Source organism: Oryzias melastigma, linkage group LG12 (genome assembly GCF_002922805.2).
Source record: "Oryzias melastigma strain HK-1 linkage group LG12, ASM292280v2, whole genome shotgun sequence".
In the NCBI taxonomy this organism is placed as follows: Eukaryota; Metazoa; Chordata; class Actinopteri; order Beloniformes; family Adrianichthyidae; genus Oryzias; species Oryzias melastigma.
Genome location: NC_050523.1, coordinates 17,443,600 through 17,465,474, shown reverse-complemented (window position 1 = coordinate 17,465,474; position 21,875 = coordinate 17,443,600). Strand labels below are relative to the sequence as shown.

At 37.9% G+C, this 21,875-nt stretch overlaps 2 protein-coding genes across 2 annotated transcripts in view; one reads left to right on the top strand and one right to left on the bottom strand.

The window, feature by feature from the left end:
• LOC112136190 (thymic stromal cotransporter homolog) overlaps window positions 1-7,559 on the top strand; it is an 8,920-nt gene extending 1,361 nt beyond the window's left edge. The window contains exons 2-7 of the mRNA XM_024257810.2: window positions 1,582-1,752; window positions 1,851-2,069; window positions 2,146-2,317; window positions 4,062-4,145; window positions 5,189-5,345; window positions 6,173-7,559. Coding sequence (XP_024113578.1) covers window positions 1,582-1,752; window positions 1,851-2,069; window positions 2,146-2,317; window positions 4,062-4,145; window positions 5,189-5,345; window positions 6,173-6,248 — 879 coding nt within the window. The 3' untranslated portion in view covers window positions 6,249-7,559. The remainder of the gene's footprint in view (window positions 1-1,581; window positions 1,753-1,850; window positions 2,070-2,145; window positions 2,318-4,061; window positions 4,146-5,188; window positions 5,346-6,172) is intronic.
• Window positions 7,560-8,352: 793 nt separating this feature from the next.
• On the bottom strand, window positions 8,353-20,969 carry snx30 (sorting nexin family member 30). The gene is made up of 9 exons (XM_024299406.2): window positions 20,632-20,969; window positions 19,613-19,843; window positions 16,036-16,146; window positions 15,800-15,958; window positions 15,457-15,646; window positions 12,843-13,042; window positions 12,425-12,514; window positions 12,034-12,186; window positions 8,353-10,383 (listed from the first exon to the last, which is right to left on the bottom strand). The coding sequence occupies exons 1-9, from the start codon at window positions 20,764-20,766 to the stop codon at window positions 10,306-10,308; spliced, it is 1,347 nt and encodes a 448-aa protein (XP_024155174.1). The 5' UTR covers window positions 20,767-20,969; the 3' UTR covers window positions 8,353-10,305.
• Window positions 20,970-21,875: the final 906 nt, after the last annotated feature.

The following is a 21,875-nucleotide window of genomic DNA, read 5'->3' as shown; positions in this document are numbered from 1 at the left end:
GAGGACATCATTTTCTTTATTTTGTTTCTCCTCTTTTTTTCTTTTTTCCGAAATTGGGCACCAGACTTTTTTTTTTCGTCCATGGCTATATCCAAATTACTGTATTTCACCACTCACTACATAGTTTGTTTGCCAATTTTGTAGTATTGTCCGAATCTACAATTCCAAAATCGAGTGCCTTATAAGTGTCCCAGAATTCTCAGCAAAAACCAGTGTGCATCAATGCTCACTAGATGTGAGATTAAGGACCACAATGGACTGTATCCAAATTGCTTTTAGAATCAGGTGTAATAGATAGTCCTGCACTATGTAGCTTTTTAGTAGTTAGGGATTAGGGTAGGAGTTTGGACGTTAGGATAGGAGTTAGTCTCTGGTGTTTTGGCACTTGGCAGAACTTAGACTCCATCTGATGACATCATGTTTTTGATTTTTTGATTTTTGTTTACAAAGTTAAAGAAGTTATAGATTTAAAAAAAGTATATTGTTCCCTCAAATTTCTAATTAATGGTTCCACAAATTAGTATTTTATGAGCACAAACTAATATCTTTGTGGGCACAATGTAGCACTTTAGTAGTTGTTTAAGATATTAAATTTTTATTTTTTACCCACAAAATACTCAAAATATAAACCAGTGCACACAAAATAGTCCTTTCTGTGCACTAAATATTAAATTAATAAAAATGCTAACATGTGACTGCAAACTACCAACTTGTGCACATAAAATGCTAATTTGTGCTAATTAATACTAATTTTAACAAAACCTTTTTGTAAGAAATCTCATTTTAACCCAATAGTTTATTTTTCTTTTGACTCTGCTTTGGTGGTTTTTGGCTTGAAGTTTAAAAACACAAAAATATTTCAGCAATTTTGCAGTTCATATTTAGTGTAACCCACAACTTCAGCTTAGCTGCTGATCTGCTTTTTTTTAGATTGGTGTCATGATTTAAAAGCTCCATAAATAGTATTTAAGGCTGAATCATTAATTGCAAAGAAGTGTAAAAACTAAACATAAGTATTCTGTCATTTATTTCTTAAAATAAATAAATGAATACATAAATAAATAAAATGTTTTTGGTGATGGGACTAATTTTCATCCTTTTTCTTCTCAAAGTTAACTTCATTAAGCCATGTCGATGTAGATTCTCAGTCATGGAGGTAATGATAAAATGAAAAAGTTGTAAAAAAAAATGGACAAAGTTTGAGGCTTGAAGACATCTCATCCGAGCGACAAATCACAACGAATGAGTGTCTTCAAGCCTGAAACTTTGTCCAGCTGAATTTTTTAGAACTTTTTCATTTCATTAAGCCACAACCTTTTATCCTATTACTCTTAAGTAATTTAGCTTCACCATCTGTGCATTGAAAAAATACTTTCACAAGGAAGTTTAAAAAAGGAAAGCAGGAGCAGAAATGATGACAGATGAGAAATAAATCCTTAAATTTAAATTAAAAGTCATCCTTTAATAGATGCTTCCATGCTGAAACCTTCTTGTCATAGTTGTATTTTTAACTACTTTTTGTCAGAAATGACCCCTGAAGTCTGATCTCAGTCCTGATGTTCGCCCTCTTTTCTCGTCCAGGTGATGATGAGGGTGGAGCTGCTGTACGGGGGGGCAGGTCTGGTGGCCAGCTTGGTGTCGGGACATCTGTTCCAGCTCTACACCTCCAGTCTGGGGAACGGGACCATCCTGCTGATTGTGAGCACCCTGCTGCATCTGCTCAGCCTCTGCCTCGCCGCGTTCCTGCTGCAGGTCAGTGACGCCCCTCCAGCCGCCGCCAAAACACAGAAGAGGAGCTGCTGCTGCTGCGTACTCGGCAGACGCTGATCCTGTGTTGGTTTGGATTACAGGTGAAGTATGTGAGCCAGGAGGAGCCAGAGGAGAACCGCAGCCTCCTCTCCCCAACCTCCCACAATGCTCCTGTAGTTGAAGGCCCGGCGAGGATCAACAAGTTGAACGTGGCTCTGCTGTTCACCGCCGCGTTCCTGTATGACTTTGCAGTGGGAGGAGCCATATCATTGCTGGGACCATTTGTCCTGAAAGCGCCGCTCAGCTGGACCGCCGTGCAGGTTAATCTCTGTGGTTTGATTGTTTGATTTCTTTCTGCCTGTAGAATTTATCCTCATTCTTTCTTCTTCCCTTCAGTTGGGGTACGGGAACGCAGCAGGATGTGGGATTTTCTTCACTAGTTTCGTCGGCGCCGTGGTGTTCCGGCGCTTTGCCAGCGATGAAACAATCATCCTGATTGGCATGGTGTCCTTCGCCTTTGGCATCTACCTCATGACCTTCACCACAACAACAGCCATGTTCTACATCGGTGAGACTCAACACTAAGGATTAGAGTCCAATGACATGAAAAGAGGAAAATAATAACAGTAATGTTAACAATAATCCTAGACCACAGCAATCAAAAATCAACAATTCAGGTACTGGGTTGAATGTTTGACACTTAAATTATGTAAAAATCTTTATAAAATAGAGATGTAGACAAATTCCATATTAGCCCCCACTTTCCTCCTCCTGAAAACCTGTTTAAATCATTCCTTTTTTTTCAATCGCCAACAAAATACCAAAAAAAGAATCAAACCATTGAAATTTTTTGTAGTAAAAATTTAGAACTTAAGTATTAAATTTGGGATTTGCCAGAATTCTGATGTTAAAGACAAAATTCTTGGACTGAATTTGTGTCTTGGAGAAAAAAAAAGAATTAGAGTATTTAGAAAAAAAGAGTGATTGGGATTATAATTACATTTGTTTAAAAAGAACCCTCAAATGAATCAAAATCAGGCAGAAATCGGACTAAAGTTTTAGAATATTTGTCATTTTATTTTTTTCATTGAAGTTTTCTGTGTCAAATAAGAATCGATCTAAATGGAAGAACATGTTGACAAAGAGCAACTTTAATACCACGTGTGCTTTAAATCCAGTTTCACAAACACACACAGACACACACCGCCTACATAAAATGTAAGCAATCAGCATTTATCATCAGAAACGGGAAGTAGAATGAAGAAGTGGGAGCAAGCAGAAGCTGTAAAGAAAACTCATTTTTCTTGTGTTGTTGTACTCTCACAGAAAAGGTCATAAGCTGAATCAGCAGTTTTTATGAACTATCAAACCTTAATACGACAATGTGTTTAACCAAAAAGAGAATTACTAAAATAATACTTTTTAATTTGTTCTTTTTAACAATTAGCAAAAAGTTGTACACTTGTATTTTATTAAGTATACTTGAGTATAAGTACAGCAAGTAAACTATAGACTGTGTACGTGTTAAAAGGAGGTAAACTAACTAAATACTTCTTCAGATTCAATTGGATCATTTTAAGTTTACAACATATATAGATGGAATATAGATAGTAATATTATAAGTTTATGAGTAGCAAATTTCAAGTGTACAGACTCACTTTTAGTCTTAAGGTGCATTCACACTGAACCTGATTTCCGCATCAAATTCTTGTGGCCCGCCCCTCTTTGGAATTCGCCGCTCAAATCCAGCTGCTGTCACACCGCCGCGCCGCGGGACTTCAGGACGCCTTAATTCGCGTCTGTACCATTGACTTAACATTGGAACTGTCTACTTTCGCCATGTGAATCACGTTTGGTGTGAATGCACCTTAAGTCTACTTAAATAGACTACTTTTTGTTACTTCATTTCAGATGTTTATTCGGTCTGTGTGGGAATCCCCTGCAGCGTCAAAACAACAATACACAACTAAAGAGAACTTGATGACAAAAGTTGAACTCATTTGTTGTTTTTCCTTTAAAATATCCACAAAATACATTTAAGAAGTTAAAGTTTTCCATTTATGTGAGTTAAAATTAGCATTAGAGACACTAACAAGTGAAGCTAAGATAGTTTTAGCCACCTCAGTACAACAGCAGTAACTTAGTGATCTGCATTGTCAGTCTTTCAAAATAAAAGTTTTAAGCAAGAAAAAAAATATTTATATTATATATTTTTGTCAATATATATACTGTATATCCTAGCAGTTTTGAAGATTTGTATCCAGGTATGTAGTGAAAAAATGAGTTGACAAAAATGTCAAATGTTTCTGCAGCTCGATCCTTCAACCTGTTTGCCCTCATCCCCATGCCGACCATCAGATCTCTGCTCTCCCAGCACGTCCCAGCATCCTCATGGGGTGAGTGACCGACTGCTTTCCTCTGGTCTGACTGTAAAAAAATCAACCATTATTCCCCTTGTGTCATTGGAAGAGTTACAGAAGAAAAAGATGTTTTACTTTATTTTTCTCAACTAGTTTCTATTTTAAAATGAGCACATACCTTTAAAAAAAGCATTTTTTAGCATAATATGAGCTTAATTATGACCTAAATCTTCACATTAGGCTTCATAGTTGTTCATAGTTTTTAAACAAAGATTCTGTTAAATTAATAGCAAACAACATCTAACCCAAGGGATTAAATTTGTCTGTTGCTTTTGTTTATTTATTGTTTTTTTTTTTTTTTTGGCCGCTGTCCCAAAATGGAGAAAAAAAATCAAGTGAAATTAAAAGCTCTGAGGAAAGTTGGTTCTCTGAGGTTTAATGGAGCTCCTTTATTTTTGTATGGAGCAGCTTTTAGGTGGTTAGCACACAGGAAAGACGTAAAACCATCTGCTGTTATGAAAGGTGCAGTCCGACTGGTTAACCCTCTACTTAACTTGTGTATTTACAGAATGATCCTCTGTTTCCTTCCTCTTTCTGAGAAACACAACACACTGACTCATTATAGTCCTCATTTCAACTTGAAAAGGAAAGAAAGCTGCGAGAATGATCAGAACCAGTGCTTAGATTTTGATGAAGAAGAACACTGATTTTTTTTTAAATCAAAAAATTAAAGCTTTAGGCTTTGCCTTGTTTTAAACCAAGACCAAATATAAAGAGGAACATGGACTAACCAAAAAAAAGAAAAAACAAACTAAAATAAGCCTTTTTGAGCACTGTCTCTTTCCATAGTGAAGATTAAAAATCAAGTTAATTCAGAATAAAACAATAATTTATCAATATTAAGCTTCTTTGTTTTATTTTCCTTTAATGAAACCTTTTAAATCATTTTCTTTTTCAATTTAATTTAGCATGTCACAGAATTTTTTTCCATCCAATATTTTTACATTAAAAAATAGAATATTCCCTTAAAGGATTCTCTTTTAGGACAAATATCTACTTTTTGTTTTCTTTTCTCTCAGGCACCGCCCTGACCTTCCTGCAGATGACCCTGAAGATCGCAGGCATAATCTACATTCCTGTTTTCACTAGTGTCTACCAGAAAAGTCTGGATTGGCTCCCAGGAATGGTCTTCCTGCTTGCCAGCATCATCACCGTCTGTGCCATGATTCCCATTAGGTACCACGTTCATTTTTAGCTTCATCTGCAGTATTTACTTCATGCTTAGATGCATGCTAGCAATGGAAATGAAATTATACCGTATTTTTTAGAGTATTAGTTGCATTTGTTTTGTATAGTTTTTTTGGGGTGCGGCTTATACGTGATTAAAAAGGTAAATAAATAAATAGCAGCAACCACTAGAGGGCGCTGTAAGTGTGTGTATCAGTACTTGCTACTGACAACAATGCAGAAGAAGCCTTATGTTGTGTTTACATGTGGCTCGGAAACACGCGTTCAAGCGTGCACTTTCAAGGAAAAGTCTATGTAAACGCACGTTTACGCATGTTTCGGGCTTCCACGTTCAAAACTCTCGTGTCCACACGTTTGTATTCATTTTTATCTTTAAGTCTGTTTTGGGGCTCAGCTTAAAAAACGAGTGGTATTTGGGTGTACGTCAACCTGATGAACTTTGACTAATCTGGGACTCAAATTTGGGAGCGGCAAATTCAAATCACGGAACTGTTTAAAAATTGGATGGGAAGGAGAAATTATTATCCAGTTTGTGCCTGGCCGGAATTCTATTCTATGATGCTAAAACATGTATAAAAGCCCATGTTAAGCGTGTTCTTGAATGCACCACACAAGCCCACTGTGTACATTACCTTGTACTCCAGTGCAACCTATATACTTTTTTTCTTTTCTATTATCCGTTTTAATACATCTGCGACTTATACTCCAGAGCGACTTATAGTCCAAAAAATACGGTATTAAAAACAAAAAATAATTTGATGATCCTGTTATCAAATAAATATTGTTTCATGCTAAAACTATTTCTTTGTCTTCAGCATTTTAGGCTGCAGAACAGCTAAAGGAAAACATTACAAGAGCATCCAGGAGGATCCAGGGAGCTTGAACCAGTGATGCGGTCATGAGAGGGGGGGACTTCCCGCTCCGCCGAGGAACATGGGAACCGATACCTGAAATGATCAAAATCTAAGCTGTGCCTTCTGCTGCCTCTGTTACAGACAGGAAACCAACAGCGTTACGTTCATGGGTTTTTTTGCTGTTTCTTTTTTACTGCAGTGCCAGCAGAGACAGTAATGTTTATCTGATCAGCTCAGACAGACTGAGCTGAAATGATCGAAAGTGACAAATCTTTGAAGAAATCAACTCTGCAGACGTCATTGACAGAAGGGGTTTTTGAAATGCAGAAGTCATTCAGAAAGACAACACTCCCATAGTGACTTCATCACAAAAAAACCCCTGGTGGGGTCAAAAAAGGAAGGAAAACTGAAAAGAAAAATATTTTTTTCGATCCACTTCCAGTTTTATATTCAGTTCTTTGATTCTAAGGTGGAAGTTTGATCTTAACTTTTAAAAAGTTTCTTAATTACCGACCTGTTTGTGTTTTTACAGGTCTCATCGCCTATCGGTGATTCATTTGTTATCCTACAGTTACAAACACGTCCTAAAATATTTGGACTTCTGCCTTTTTTTTTTTTTTTTACACGTAATCTACCGGGCTACTGATTAATACTAAAGAGTTTCAGGTCTTTGTCTTTGTTTGTTTACCTGCTAAATGCACTTTTCAGATTGGACCAAACCACCTTAAAATATTAGTTGCATCAGCTGCCCGACTTTGGTATCGTCCAAATGGACACAAAAAGGAAGAAATCTGGCCAGTGTAGCTTTTCCTCCATAGTATGTTGCTAATATTTAGGTTCTTCATTTCATCAGTGACCAAAATGACATTTTATTTTTTTTATTTTGTGCTGCTTTCTATTTTTGTATTTTTGAAGGGGGTTATTGGCTGATTCGAATACATAGCAATCATGATCATAGCCGCTTTTTGGTCCGTTTAGTTCACACTGTGGTGAACCACACCAGGGTTCACTTGCATGTGTACGGTTCAGTTGCAAGAATTTGAGTTTACTGGAAAAAATAGACTTTCTGGTGTGGAGCAAACAGTCTGGATTGAAAACACTTTTAGACAACCTCCACACAGTGAACCAAAATGATTTTTTGCACCAATGTAAGGAGCCCCTATAGGAGATTGAAGTTAAAAACAAATTTAAAAATAGTACTGGTTTCTTGTGCGCACAAGAAACCAGTACTATTTTTTAATTTTTGCTTACTAGTAAATGTCCCTTTTGGGGCTCCGTATAGATGAAACTTGTGGAAACTTTGTTTTTTATCGTGACTTGCGACTTTTTTTTTTTAAGTACTACACTGGACAAAGGAATTTTAATCTAAACGGCTTGATCAAACTTAATCCAGCTTCCAGAATAATGGCTTTGACTGTATGGACTCCAAAATGTCATCATGGCCAAACATGTCAGCGTTTATGGATTTATTCTGAATTTCTTCATTGTTTTTTTTTTACTTTATCTTTTGAGTGTTTTTTTTCCCCTTTGAAATTCCCTATTACAGGGTATTCTAGTTGAAGATGAAAATGTCAAGGTTGAAGTTCATAATTTGCTCAATCAAATTACAATATTTCTTTTTAGGTAAGTTAAAAAATATCAATAATAAAAAAAAAAGGGTTTGATTAGAGACAAAACCTGATTAAATGTTACGAAATTATCAATTTTTTTACTGCACAAATATAATTGAAATAAGATATTCCTTGAGTTTAAAAAAATATTTTTTCTAATGAATATAAAACACTATAATATAACATGTAAAAAATGAAATTGTTCATTTGCATTTTTTATTTTTGTTGTCATTCTGGCCTGCTGCACATCAGATTTTTTTTACACATTTTAATTATGAATGAGGGCGTTTGTGTAGTTTAAGGTACTGTATGGATTTAAGAAACATTCAGCTCCACATAATATGTAACTTGAAAATGTTTTGTAATAAACTTAATGAAGAGAGTTTATGTAAATGCAATTATATTCAGACTTTTGTGTTAAAGAAAATAAAACTAGGAAAAAACATTTGAAACTCGCTTTTTTTTTCCATTTCCGATCTGATATATTTGCACAAAAAAGAATTTGTGGTAGAGATCATTCATATCAAAACATCTGTATAGAAGCTTATTTATTAATTACAACAAAATGTTATAAACATTCAAATGTACAGTAAGGAACGTAAACAGTGCACACTGGAGAGGAGCCGCTAAAAGAAGGATGTTTGTGTGGACGGCTTTAGACTTGAAACCACCTTAGCTCAGACGGTCAGTAACCAGTTTTTGGAATCAAAACACAAAAAAAGGAAGAAGATATTTAATGGTATATAAGTACCAGTATTAATGTCGACTCAGATTTTAGTGCAAAAGGAATCAGGCAAACAGCTGTGAGAAAAGAGGACAAACAGTCCAGAAACCTCAGTAAGCTCTCAAAATGTGCTCTTTCATGATGCAGTCAGAGAGCAGACGCCATTTCCCATGAGGCTTAGCTGCAAACCTGAACCTTTAGTTTGATACAAGTTAGGAGAGAGTAAATGCATCTTGAACATCTTTAATCACAACGTACCAACAAGAAATCTTTGAAAATGCTTGTTGGTTTCTCATTATGTTTAAGCATAATGAAATGAAGTTATTTTAATCTGTGGATCAAACCTACAGCTGCTGCCTTAAGTTTGTCTCACAGTAACCCAGAGAGTTCGTTTTATCTTGGTTTAATCTATCTAAAGAATAAAAATGTTATTCACCTGATGTATTAACTTGGCAGAGAAAAAAATCAGCTACTTAAAGCTTTTTTTAACTGATACTGAAAGGAAAGGGAGAAAATTCAAGAAAAGGAGAATCACAGGCAGCTGAGACGATTGGAGCTCAAGGCAGACCAGTAAAGTGACATCAAGCTAAAAAACAAACAAACAAAAAAATAACAATCGTACTTTCATGCAATCTCAGGTTATGGATCTCATTTAAGCCACAAAACAAGAAGATCTTTGTAAATGTGATGTTTGGTTTCTTCCATCAGCTTGTTAGAACGACTCTGACTGACAAGGACAGTTACTGAGGAAAGCTTTCAATTCTCACCCAATTTCATTTCCTCCTGACTCCCTTTTATGGAGAAAACAAATGCAGAGCGGAGTCCTTGAATGTAAGTAGTGCTGCTTAAGTAAACCATTTTTTGCTAAATGTAAATCTTCAAGTTTAAGGTGGAACAGCTAAACTGCAGATGCAGAGGATGTTTGAATTAATCTAAAACAGAGAAGAATCCTTCTAGAATGACGTTTTCTGTTCTTTTTCTCCACTTTCTGGATGTTTCTCTGTATTTCTGTTTATGTTCAAACACACACAAAAAGACTGCATTTTCTTCTGTTCCACCTTAATGTTTTCAGGAGCAGACCTAGAGCGGGGATCTTGAACTCTCTTAAGTTTTTGTCTGGTTAAAGTGCTGATTAGGGTCCAGTGGACAGAAACAGCAATGAGGAAAAAGCTACAAAAGACATGACCACAAGAGGGCGCTGCTGCTCTGAATTCCAGTAAATGTGCAGATAGGATTTGTGCTCCAAAGCTGATTTGTATTCCCTAAAAGAAGATGAGGAACATCATGCAACAAAAATGATTGGAGAATTAGTTTTTCCAGCAAAAAAAAAGTGACATTTTCACAGGATTTTACAAAAGGAAAAAACTTTATGCCTGGCTCAAAACCAAACATTTCTGCAACAACTGTCCTTCTCATTTGGCTCAATGTGAAAAACAGAGGGGGACACCAAAAGTGTGTCTCCCCCCTAAATCTTTGTTAAATAAACAAAAGCAGCATTGGCAACAAACTGTTAATATTTGAAGGTGTTACGTAGAAAATGTGGATAGGTACGGCAACAAAATCTGTACAGAGATTCCTGCTGGCTCCCAGCTGTCCCTGAATGCACCATCAGACGCCTCCTTCAATCTGTCCCACAGGAGAGCAGGAGCAGAGCTCAGCAGTGGAGATCTGCTGCCTGGTTGGTCTTTTTCCTTGGCATGAGAGTGTCACAGAAAAACAAACAAACAAAAAAAATGTGCTGATCGGCACAAAGATGCGCTTCAGTTCGTCTCACTCGTTTTGTCTTCAGTCTGTTTGTCCTGCAGGACGGTAACCAGCGATTCCCACGCTGTCTGGCACTGCGGAGACGAGACGGGTGTGGGGTCAGTTGGCATGGAAACGGAGGAAACTAAAGCTTCTAGAAAAAAGTTTTCCTTAACAGCCCAATTTTGCATTAATCAGTGTTGGTGACTTCCATTTCTGTATTTTAAAAAGTCAAATTTGAATTTCTAAGATTAAAATAACTAAATACTCAGCTGTTCATGCAAAGATTAAGCAACAGAGGGAGCCAAAGTTCATAAAGAAATGTATGTTTTTTCTCTTCGATCACCTTTTGATCTATTGTAATATTGTTCCTAGTGGTCTTTTAATTATGATTATACAGTTTAAAAAAAAATAAATAAATAAAAAAAAAAAAATAAAACTGTAATTTTCTAGGACATAGTTTCTGTAGAGTGGCAGTAATACACTTTCTACTGCTAGCTTACAGCTCCTCACCCCTAACATTAGTGGCTCAACAAAAATGGAGAGCAACTCTCTGAGCTATACAACCGTATAGTTTGGATCCAGATTCCAGCTCAGATGAGGAAAACAAAGACGAACATGGATCTATTTGTCTACAAGTGGATGCAGCAGAATAAAGTGGAGCAGGGAGCTAAAGCATTTAAAACACAAGGTATTCACATCTGCTTGATAAGGGTTTAAAGATACTTTTTTTGACATAATTACTGCAGTAAATCAGTTATAATGTTTGCATATATGCTTAACAATGCTTTAAGTCAGCATTCACTTTAGGTTGCCCACTTTAAACTTTGTACATCAACTGCATTTATTTACAACACTGCAATAAAGTTAGTGATGTAAAAGATAAAAATGTCTTTAATTATTTAGCCTATTTATAGTTTGAAGTACAATATACAATTTATGTTTTTTTTCTCCATTTTACATTGTGTAATGTGATTGTCTCTTATCTGAAGTTGAAAATATTAACAGAACTATTTGCATAAAAAGATGCATCTTTCATGTGCCAGGCCCGAAAACCTAAAAAGGACGGGCCGTCGCCCATCCCGCCAGTCTCCGTCATGAACTCTAAGTGTGTAAATCTACTTGAGATAAATAAAGGTCAGCACATTGAAGCTCATGGAGCCCCAAAGCTTATAGAAATGTCATATAAAGCACATTTGATTTAACTGAAAGAATTTGTTTCTTAAGGTTTCATTTAAATAAATTATACGTTTTTTTTTAATGTTTTTATTTGGCATGGCGAGATAATAAAAACACCAATTATGCTCACATTTTTAAAGAAAATTTGATTTGGCTCGCTAACCAAATTAGCAAGCAACACCAATATTAGCAAGTACCTTAGAGATGCTTTCCACAAATAAATTATTCAAATGTTTTTTTGAATTCAAAATAGATTTTTTTTCTTTTCTCAAATTAATAGTCTGTATTTTAAAATAGTTTGGACTAACAACTGCAATCAAATAAAACAATGTTGTCATGCTAGCTATAAGTAAGCTAATCTGCTAGCGTGCTTCCTGTAAGGTTTTCTCTAACAAAATGCATAGAAAAACTAATTGTTTCTACAAGTTTAAATGCAGTAAAATAGAAATTTTCTACAAATTTACTGTATTAAAATCACATAAAACAAACATAACACTATACTTTCTTGTCATTCTGAGCAGAACTAGCCTTGAGTTAGCATATCTTGATTAGCTTAGCTTTCATACCTTTTCATAATAGTTGATGTTTTTGTCAGCCATGCCGATTAGGAGCTGTTTGAAGTCTTGTCTCTTATTGCACTGCCAGCGTTCCCAGTCTGCTTTCAGGTCTGCGTTAAAGCACTCCATTTTGTCCTGGCATTTCTCCACCTCCAGAGGCATCTATAGAAAAACAAACCAAAGCTAGATCTACAGGGGACTAGAGTTTACACCAGCTGAAGTACCGGGCTCTGGGAGGAGGAGGAGGAGGAGGAATTTTGGAGGAGACAGATTTATTAGATCACAAGAAAAATGTAAATAAAAAATAATAATTGGTACACCCCTACTCAAAATGCTTTTAAAATAAAAGTAAAGATACAACTCCCCATCTTCAAGTTGTGAGAGAAAGGCGAGAGCTTACGGGTGTTCGGTCCTCCTGTTTGCGCAGCACGGCTGCTTCTAAGCGACCCTCGTACTCAGCTTGACTCTGGTCTCGTTTCCTCAAAACGTTCTGGAACCAGACCAAAAAGAAGAAGAACTCTAAACGTTTCATCTGATCCTGCTATGGCAGGGACTGTGGAAAACATTAAACAGCACATGCCCAGTTTCTGATGACAGCTTTTGATGAAGAGGATCTGAGTTTAAGTAGATAGACATAAATTTACTACTAGAACCTGCTCATCTGTCCATCAAATGTATTTAATTTTAGCACCATCATCTCCTGAACCCACAAAGTCAATCCAGAAACTGGTGTGTGTACACCACAAATATGTTTTGATTCAGTTGCAGTACTGCTGTTGACCACTATGAGTCTCCTTTGTTTTCCTCTTCCCTCTTACCTTCATCGTCTCTGTGTAAAGAACGTATTCTCGAAGGACAGGAAGGAAGTCCTGGCTCATGTTTTCGCTCAGGTCCTCCAGCGCTCCGCAGCACGTTGTGACGCAGCCGGCCACACCCTCTAGAGGGCGCTGTAGCTCTTCCTCTGACCCCGCCCAGCTCGAGTAGACAGATGCATATTCACGCAGCTCCGTGAGGTATTCTAGTGACAGTAAAAATTAAAAAGATGAGCAATTAAGGAACAAAAAAAGAAATATTTATATATCGTTATACTACATTACACCAAGTTTAGTACAGGCAAACTGAGTGGTTTTGCTTCATTCTTGCTCGCTTTTTGGCAAATTTAAAAGGTACTTGTCTGATTTTTTTTGTTTTTGTTTTTTAATAGATAAGTCATCAATCGCAAAAAAACTTGACGCAAGAATCGAGGTTTGAACCGAATTGTGTCAAAAATGAATTGCTGTATGCTTAGTGAATACAGTATGCTAACGTGGCTGGCGTGTAGCGTGTCACAAGTTCTAGTATTACTGTGAGCACAGTAAATAAAGTCTCACTGACTGACTTATCTCGGACTCTTTTGTCTCACTTCATGCGCCTTCATAGTTTGGTGTGCCTTATTTATGATATAAGCTTATAAATAGACCAACAGTTGTTGACGGTGCGCCCTACAGAGCCGAAAACAATATGTTTGTGTTTAGTATCACTGGACGTAAAATTTCAGGAAAACTTTTTGACAAAGGTCTCAAAGTTTGATCCAGATCTACATTTGGAGTTTTCCGGCTAAGTGCAGAGCACACACTGTTCCAATCACTATCTCCTCCAACATGGAAACAGGGCAAACAAACAGCCTCAACAGATGGTGAGAAGAAGCCGTTCTCATGGCAGGTATTGACAGAGTCACTTTATAGAGTCGTGTATGAGCTGGGTCATCCAGACCCGATGCTGTGTCAGATCTGTTTCCAAGCAAAATTTCTCTGACTCTCAAGACTCAGAGGCTACTTGAGATTAGAGAAAAAAACACAAACAGTCACGTTAGTGAGCTCCATTTAATTTTTTTTTTTTTTTTTTTAACAACGCGCATGTAGCCTATAGTTTTAACACTGGATGAGCAGGGGGAAGGGTTTCTTCTTCTTTCCTACTGTTTACTATCACATCTCACCACCTACAGTTGGAAGAGGCTTGGTGCAAAATGTTTAAGTGGTATAAAATCTCATGAATCTAGCTCTAGGCTTTTTCTTTCACAGCTTTATTCCGATATAAAATTGACTTGCATTCACACATGCATTATCGGAGGTAATGCAATTTTTCTAGTTAATCCTTTGTGATCGATTTACAAATGGTTTGCACTTCCGTGAATTAAAAGGAACTCCATTCACATGTCACTATCAAATCCAAGATCCTGATTGGTCAAAGCTCCACCTGGTTTAACTTTCAACATGCGTCCAATGGCTTAGCGTTTTTATACATAGGAACCAAATACAGCCATAGCAATTGAGTTTTAAATGCAGAAGCCCAAAACTCACATTTCCATAGACTTTTCATTGGAAGTGGCCACTTGACTTGAATGCGTGTTGCAGAGGGCAGTGTGCATGTAGCTACAAATCTAAAAATTGGAATGAAGCTGAAAGGAGGAACTGGATGTCAGAGGTTCTGGTAGAGTTGGATATTCTGTCTTTAGGGTCTCAACTCATGTCCAATCCATCACTTTATTTTTTTATCTATACATCCCACTGAATCCCATATGGAGTAATGGGGTCGCTGGAGCTAACCCAACAGCTGGTTGGTTGATCTTGACCAGGTCACCTGATCTGTTGCAAGGTTTACTTTTTTTCTTAAAATTTACGTTTTATTTCCATACCTCAAACTTTTCCAGTTTTTAAAACCTCTTACTGAAAACCCTGCACACATGTGGACTGTGGAGACTGGAGGAGCTGTGTTTGTGCTGCAGGCCTATCAGATGACTGGCTGTGACCTTCAGAAGAACACTGAAGGGAACATATTAAAAAAAATCCAGCAGTTTTACATCCTGAAACTATTCCGTTAAAAGGTTACTAAAAAACAAATGAAATTATTTCCAGGATAAAAAACTTTCCTTTTGTCTTTATTTGCAGAAAGACTGTTTGACTCTTTTAAAGCACCGAGTTTGTTCTTATAGACACTGACAAAGTAGATTAGACTTTAACCAAGTTTAGCCCCTCAGGTTTGATAGCATTCTTTAAGGTGTTCCTCTAAGGACTTGGTGTGAACTCTGCTGAGTATTTTTCCTTTTAGATCCATATTTACGAAAGCAGACGAGTCAAATAACAGATAAAGTCGCTCTTTTTTTACCTCAATTTGTTTGACTTCTGAATACAAGTTTGACCTAACAATGAGAAAAATACAAGAACATTTAGAAAACGTTTCAGCCGATTAAACAAACCTTTTAGTTCTGTATATTTTTGCCAAACTTCACTATTTCACTGATTGAATGTCTTTAAAAAATCTTAAAATGTCTTAAATAGAAAAAAATATAGAGGTGAAGAGTTAGCCAATTGCTAATACCTGTGTCTCTGCAGAATATGTTTAGGTTCTGAAGCTGATTTGTCACCTTAAGCTAAACATGACCCGTGTTCGTACCTGACTGCTCTCGGAGTATCCTCTGAGCAATGCGGTCAATGGTTCCCAGTTTCTGGCTGAAAGTGTCCAGGTATTCTCCCATGGCGTTGAACTCCGGCGGTCTTGCCCGCAGCTTGTAACCCCCTGCCACATGCTTCACCGACTCTCCCATCTTGGTCAGAAGGGCCAGACCCTGACGCTTGTTCAGGTCCTGGAGACGCAATCGGCCACACAAAGTGAACAACAAACACATAATGAACTATTCCCTCTGAATCTGCACCTGAGCTGTGTCTGACTTCTTCACATTTCACATTTTTCTATCCTCCTTTTTCATTACGGCTTCCAGTGGTTCACTTTTTATTACCTTGGCAGTCAGGAAAGCATTAAGGTGGGGGTTAAAAGACAGGACGGGGTGGTCTGCAACCCGTTTCAGGAACTTGTCCAAAGCTTTCATCCTGGTCTCCACAAACTCCTCCGAAAAGCGGTCGACCACGCCCTTCATCACAAACTTCTCAGGTAAAGGCTGGAGAGGAGGAGACAGTGCGTCAATGAGGCGTTTCCTTTCAGGGGGGGTCTGCGGGCAAAGCTGGAGGGACCTACGGGGATGAGGTTTGTCGGCTGGGTCTCCTCCAGCTTCACTCTCAGCCAGTCAAAGTCCTGGTAGCGCCGCCTGACGGAGTACTCCGGCAGGTCAAACTCTATCCGTGTCGTCTGAAAGAAATAAACAGGTTCTCAAATATTTGGACCAAAATGGCCCTGAAACATGAACATCATCAAGGTCACATGTGCACACAAGAGGTGACTGGTACAATCTTTCCCACATTTGGACCTCGCGTTCTTATCAGGCAGTGACATTTATCTGTGGTTTCTGCATCAAGGCAACTCATCATGGCAACCGTCACCATGACGCCAGAGAGGAGCTACAGGCAGTATTTGCTCCAAATCAGTATCTCTCTTTGAACAGCAAAAAGTCTACACATTCCCAGCAGCTCCATGGTCTTCATCTTCTTTCTTAAGAAGATCTTTTTTAGGCTTTCATGGTTTTAGTTTAAAGACTAAATTCTAGTCTGTTGTTTTTCTAAATATGATCTTGACAGTTTCATTCCCACTTTCCCTAAAATGGCCTTATTGTGGATCGGTACATTTTCTACAGAATACATTCTGCACACCTGATGTCAAAAAAAATCCTTGACTTCTTCTATATATAAACATGGTCGTGACTCATGTTGTTTATGTTTGCTCACGCCCATTCATGGAAAATTGTTTGGTAAATAAAACTCAGAGTGAAAGATGATTTTTTTTTAATTGTCTCCTAAAGCAGAAAATACATTTTGATTGGCCAGGAGCCTGCTGAAAAAACATAGCGAGTCCAACAGAGTTAGCTTAGTTTGTATGTAATAAACGGGCAGTTTTTGGATCAAACCTCTGCTCTAAATTTCCCTCTATACCTCTCTGAGGCAAGAAAGACTTTGTTCAGCGTAAGACCACAAACTTTTATTAAGGGATCTAATGGTCAGTTTATAACTTGAAAAACTATATAAAAAAAGGATAACCAAGAACATGCTAAAAATGTATCAGAGGAAGAGTGGTTACACTGAAAAATAGAGTGACAGAGTAATAGCTGTTTATTTCTCTATAGATCTGTAGGGTTTTGGCTTCTTGGAACCAGCAGATACTCCGTATTTGGAATGTGAGGGGGGGAGGGGTCACTCTGTCCAGTTCTCAATTACAGTCAATACTAACTACCAATCAGGAGTGGCCTTGCTTTAAAGTAGCCAGTCCCAAACCCCAAACTGCTCATGTTACAGAGGCCTCTATAGGATCCGGAGTTACGGAGCGTCTCCTCTGACAGATTGTTGATAATGGAAACATTAACTCTAAAGTGCTTTCTGGTTCTTCACCAGTACAGTAAAACAGGCAGGTGTTTAGAGCTACTCTAAACATTAAGGGCTGGTTCATCTCCTCAGAAATCTAAACACTAATGTTGCAGCTTTACAGTCACAGATGTTCATCAAGATAAACCCTTTAACACCGGAGATGTCACAGACGACACCTCAATGACACGTTCTTTGACTGTTTACAAGATCAATGTGAATCGGCGGATTTTGATACAGAGAAAAGCAGCTTAGCAAATCTGCTTTGCACTGTTGAGCAACCCTTTACTAACATAAAATGTTGCACATGCTTTTCTCTGCAGCGTGAATCAGCTGATTTACGTTGATTGCGTTAACACTTCACAGTTGTGTTGCATATCAGCGTAAGGCTGCGGATGAAACTATGACAATTGCATAAACGGTTGAAGAGTTACAGTAGTTGAAAGAACATCAACACTAAAGCTAAAGCTTCAGGGCTTAAGGATTAACTTCATAAAGAAGTACTCTGAACTTTTATATTTTAGAGGTTTGTGAGTGGAAAAAAGAACTTTTAAAAATATATTCCGAATCTTTGCAAATGGTTTAAATCAGCTTTAAAAAATGACAATTAAACATCAGAAATACAAACAAAAGAAGAAGCCTCCAGCAGATGATTACAAGCCTCATCTTAAAATAAAGTAATATTTGTCAGTTTGGTGTAATTATTGACTGTATGTGAGAGCTGGACTGAGTGAGCTCCTCTCTTGTTGTGTTCCAAACAGGAAGTACCTGCTGGTTCCAAGAAGCAATAATCGCATAGACCTCTATAGACAAATAAACAGCCGTTACTCAATCATTATAATGTTCAGAATTTTCTTTCTTGCTCTGACGCTTTTCTTAAGATGTTAATCCTAACGTATTTCATTATATTTTTTCTTTACTGTAAGTTATTCAAGATATAAACTGACCAATCAAATGCCTCAATGAAAGTAGGTGGTGAGTACGTAGACTTCCAACAAGCTCCCTCCTGATTGGTGAGGGTGGTTGTCATAGAAACGTTGACTCAGACCGACTTGTACCAATCACAGCTTACCAGCAACATCTGGCCCCAACATGGCAGTGAAACGTCTTTTCTGTTTGGAACTGGATGTAAGCCGTTTTCTATGCTGGACGTCACAATCTTTCAGACCAGACCTCAAATTACAATCCAGTCTGAGTTTAAGAGAACTCCTAAGCTTCCTCTGAACAGAGAAAGCCGTTATTCTGAGTCAAAGTGATGAGTCAGTGGTTTCTTTGCGGGCTGAGACTCTGCACTCTCCAGTCTTGGTCTGTTTCCCCTCAGAGCAACAATTCCGACCGGCTGCAGCTGCTGCATTTTGAGCTATTGATCAGTCGACTGGACAACAACTAAAAAGCCCTCTGACCCATCACTTTATCTCTCCAACCTCCTCTTTCTGCTGCTGCTTTTCACAAACTGCTGTCTGTGATCAGAGAGCTCCGATATGATCCCTTTACTGTTGTTTCCACCTGAGCTGCTTCTCCTGCACCGAGCAGCTGGTTGCATTTTTTTTTTTTTTTTTAGTAGACGTGCTGACTCTTTAGAAGGGTGAACTTTGAACATAGAAGAACGGGACAAAACCCACGAGCACATCTAGACGCTACTGAGACTCACGCAAAAATCTCAACATTTTTCTGTTTCAAATCTGTCAGAGATGATTTTCTGATGGTCCTCTGAGAGGAGCATTTAGTCACAAACGACTCCACAAACTTCTCCAGGAGAACAAACATCTTGTAAAGTTCTCCTTCAGCACTGAAGAGATTATTTAGAAAAAGTCATCAGAAGCTTTCAAGTCGGCAAAAACCTGCTGACTTTTTGCTATTCATTTACCCAAAGTGTCACATTTTTCTGCACTGCCTGGTTTCACTCCATCGACCTCCAGAACAGAAACCGACGACACAGTCAGCTAAAAAAAACATATTGTTGGGAAAAAAAACCTTCTTCGAGTAGCTTTCTTCAGGAAACCACCACCTTCATCCCTCAAGTCATCCTCAGTGGAAGAACATCTTAGGCTACCCACTTCCTCCACATTACATCCACCTTCCAGCAAATGCTAATGTATGTAAATAGGACTTCATTTGTTCTACATTTTGTTTGTAAAATTTTGTTTTGCAGCTTTTCTTCCTCTCCTTTTCAGCTGATCACTTTATTAAGATGATTTCATTCTATCGTTTCAAAGGGGACTTTACTTTGAAAAGTGGAAATCACAGCAAAACAAATCATGAACAAGTTCCACTAAAAGCTTTGAATTTGAAGGACAGCAGACCTTGGTGGAGACTCTGTAGGTGATGTAGGTCTCCATGGTAGAAACGTGCTTCTTGGGGTCGTCCACTGTGACGAAGAGATCGCGGGTTTCTGTGGTGGCGTACAGGTCTGCGGCGTCTGCTTCAAAGTTGTCCTCCACCTGCAGCCTGCTGAGGAGCGCGGAGGTGGAGGTGGAGGAGGCGGAGGCGGGACTGGAGTTTTCCACCAGCGTGCCGTTGGTGAGCTCCAGGTCCTGCAGGAACAAGCGTGACAGGGCGGTGACGTCTCTTTTTGCACGGGGCTGCAAACCTGATCGTCAACTCCAGGCCAGAGAGGGAGAGCCGGGCTTTGGACAACCAGTGAAGAAGAGCCTCCAAATATCACACCAATGTGTTTAGAAAACACAACATAATCAGGAGAAGAGGGATCCAACAAAAATCCGGCTATAAAAGTCTAGAAAAATAAGTCAAAAAAGGCGTTTAGGGGCTAAATTTAGCTAATCTGACCGATTAGAACCAGAACTATAAAATTAGGGCCAACAAAAAGTTGACTGTGGGATTACAGATCATCTAATGGTCAATAATTAACAAAATGAACAACGTTATTGTTGCATTTAAGGGTTAGGAGACAGAAACAAAAAACACAAATAATGTTTATTGTTTTTTCTTAATTATTTGTTTAGTCTGTTGTTTTTGTTTCCAAAACAATCTAAAGTTTGATCCTGACATATTACCCCCAAACTTTATTTATTTTACTATATTTCCTAATTGGGAATAAAAAGTTACCTTAGTGCCTCGAAACTAAATCCATATAACAAAATTAATGTAGTAACGCATTTTAATGAAACAAATATGGACAAATGTATCATTTGGAAGGTGCATTAAGTGTTCTGCGAGCACAAAGCCTTAAAAAACAAATATAAAGTGTATAATAAACAGTAGAATGGATAAGGGAGGATAATATAATAACTAGAGTTTGGTTGTGAGCCTTTCTTCCATGTTGGTGGACCACAAACGTCGTGCAAACGCGCCTCGCGCCTACCTTGTCTCCTCCGGAGCTGATGCTGACATCTGGCCCTGGAGAGAGCGACTCCTCGGCGGCGGACAGCGGGTGGGGGATCTCCGTGATGGGTTTCTGCCCTGAGCTGGCCAGGCCTCTCGGTGTGCCGACACTCATGCCTGCGGAAGGCGGGAGGACGCGGCCTCGTTTCGGGACTAACGCCTGTCCGCTTCTTCGCGTGTCACGGTGCGGACTCAAAAACACAACCCTTTCCCCCCCGTCCTAGGTTCAAGTTTCGACAGTTAGGATGTTTCACCCGCTGCTACATCACAAATGTCAGCTGACCTGCACTGCGCAGCTGCGGATGTTCAGGAACAAGGTCCCGGATGTAAACATTTCTGTCATATGACAGCATTCTCAAAGATCGTTTGTTTGACAGATGAATGACTCAATGGCATAGACTCTATATAAGAATAACAGTCTATGCTTAATGCTAGTTACATTAACATATTCTCGTTGCATTTTACTGACGATGATGGTGAAAAGAAGAAAATTAATCTTAAAGATTCATTTCTTAGTATTTCCTTCATTCAAATTCAAGAACAGAAAAAAACATATTTTTTAATTGAAATAATTCAAAATATCATACAATAAACAAATTATAACATACATATATTCATATATCTTCAAGTACAACGAAAAACTCAATATAACAAAGTTCATTAATACTGTCTTACAATGTAGTCAACCTAACATAAAACAATGAATAAAAAGAAAAAACGAGAATTAAAATTTAGATCAAATGTACATTAATATATGATTGGGGTCTGGGGATCGAAAATAAATGTAAAAGCTTGGAGTACTCTGATGGTACTCTGATTTCATTTTTTTTTTTTTCAAAAGAAGCTAGATATATTTTTAAATCTGTTTCTTTTTAAATAGTTTTAGTAAGGGAACTTTAGTCAGCCATTTTCATTTGTGTATGTAATATTTTGGTAATATTATAGCAAGATTTATTATATATGTTTCATAAAAGTATGGGTCATCAAAGACAGCTAGCGTTCTATTTGCAGATTAAACATTTCTCCCAAACATGCGTCTGCAGGCCATTCCAAAACACAGAGACTACAGGTTCATCAGAGGAAAACCGACAAATATAATATTTTACTGTGTAATATCTATGAACATACAAGAAAAAAAATATTTCCTTAAGCTGCAAGACTATAAAAGACTACTAGGAATGTTCTTACAAAAGATTAAAAGATGGGTAGAGTGGGACTATAAAG

Coding starts and splice junctions, on each gene's coding strand:
- snx30 (XM_024299406.2), bottom strand. CDS start 20,766: ATGAGTGTCGGCACACCGAGAGGCCTGGCCAGCTCAGGGCAGAAACCC. Junction 15,647..15,799: donor ATGCTTTCCTGACTGCCAAG/GTAATAAAAAGT, acceptor TTGCGTCTCCAG/GACCTGAACAAGCGTCAGGG. Junction 12,515..12,842: donor TTTACACAGAGACGATGAAG/GTAAGAGGGAAG, acceptor GTCTGGTTCCAG/AACGTTTTGAGGAAACGAGA.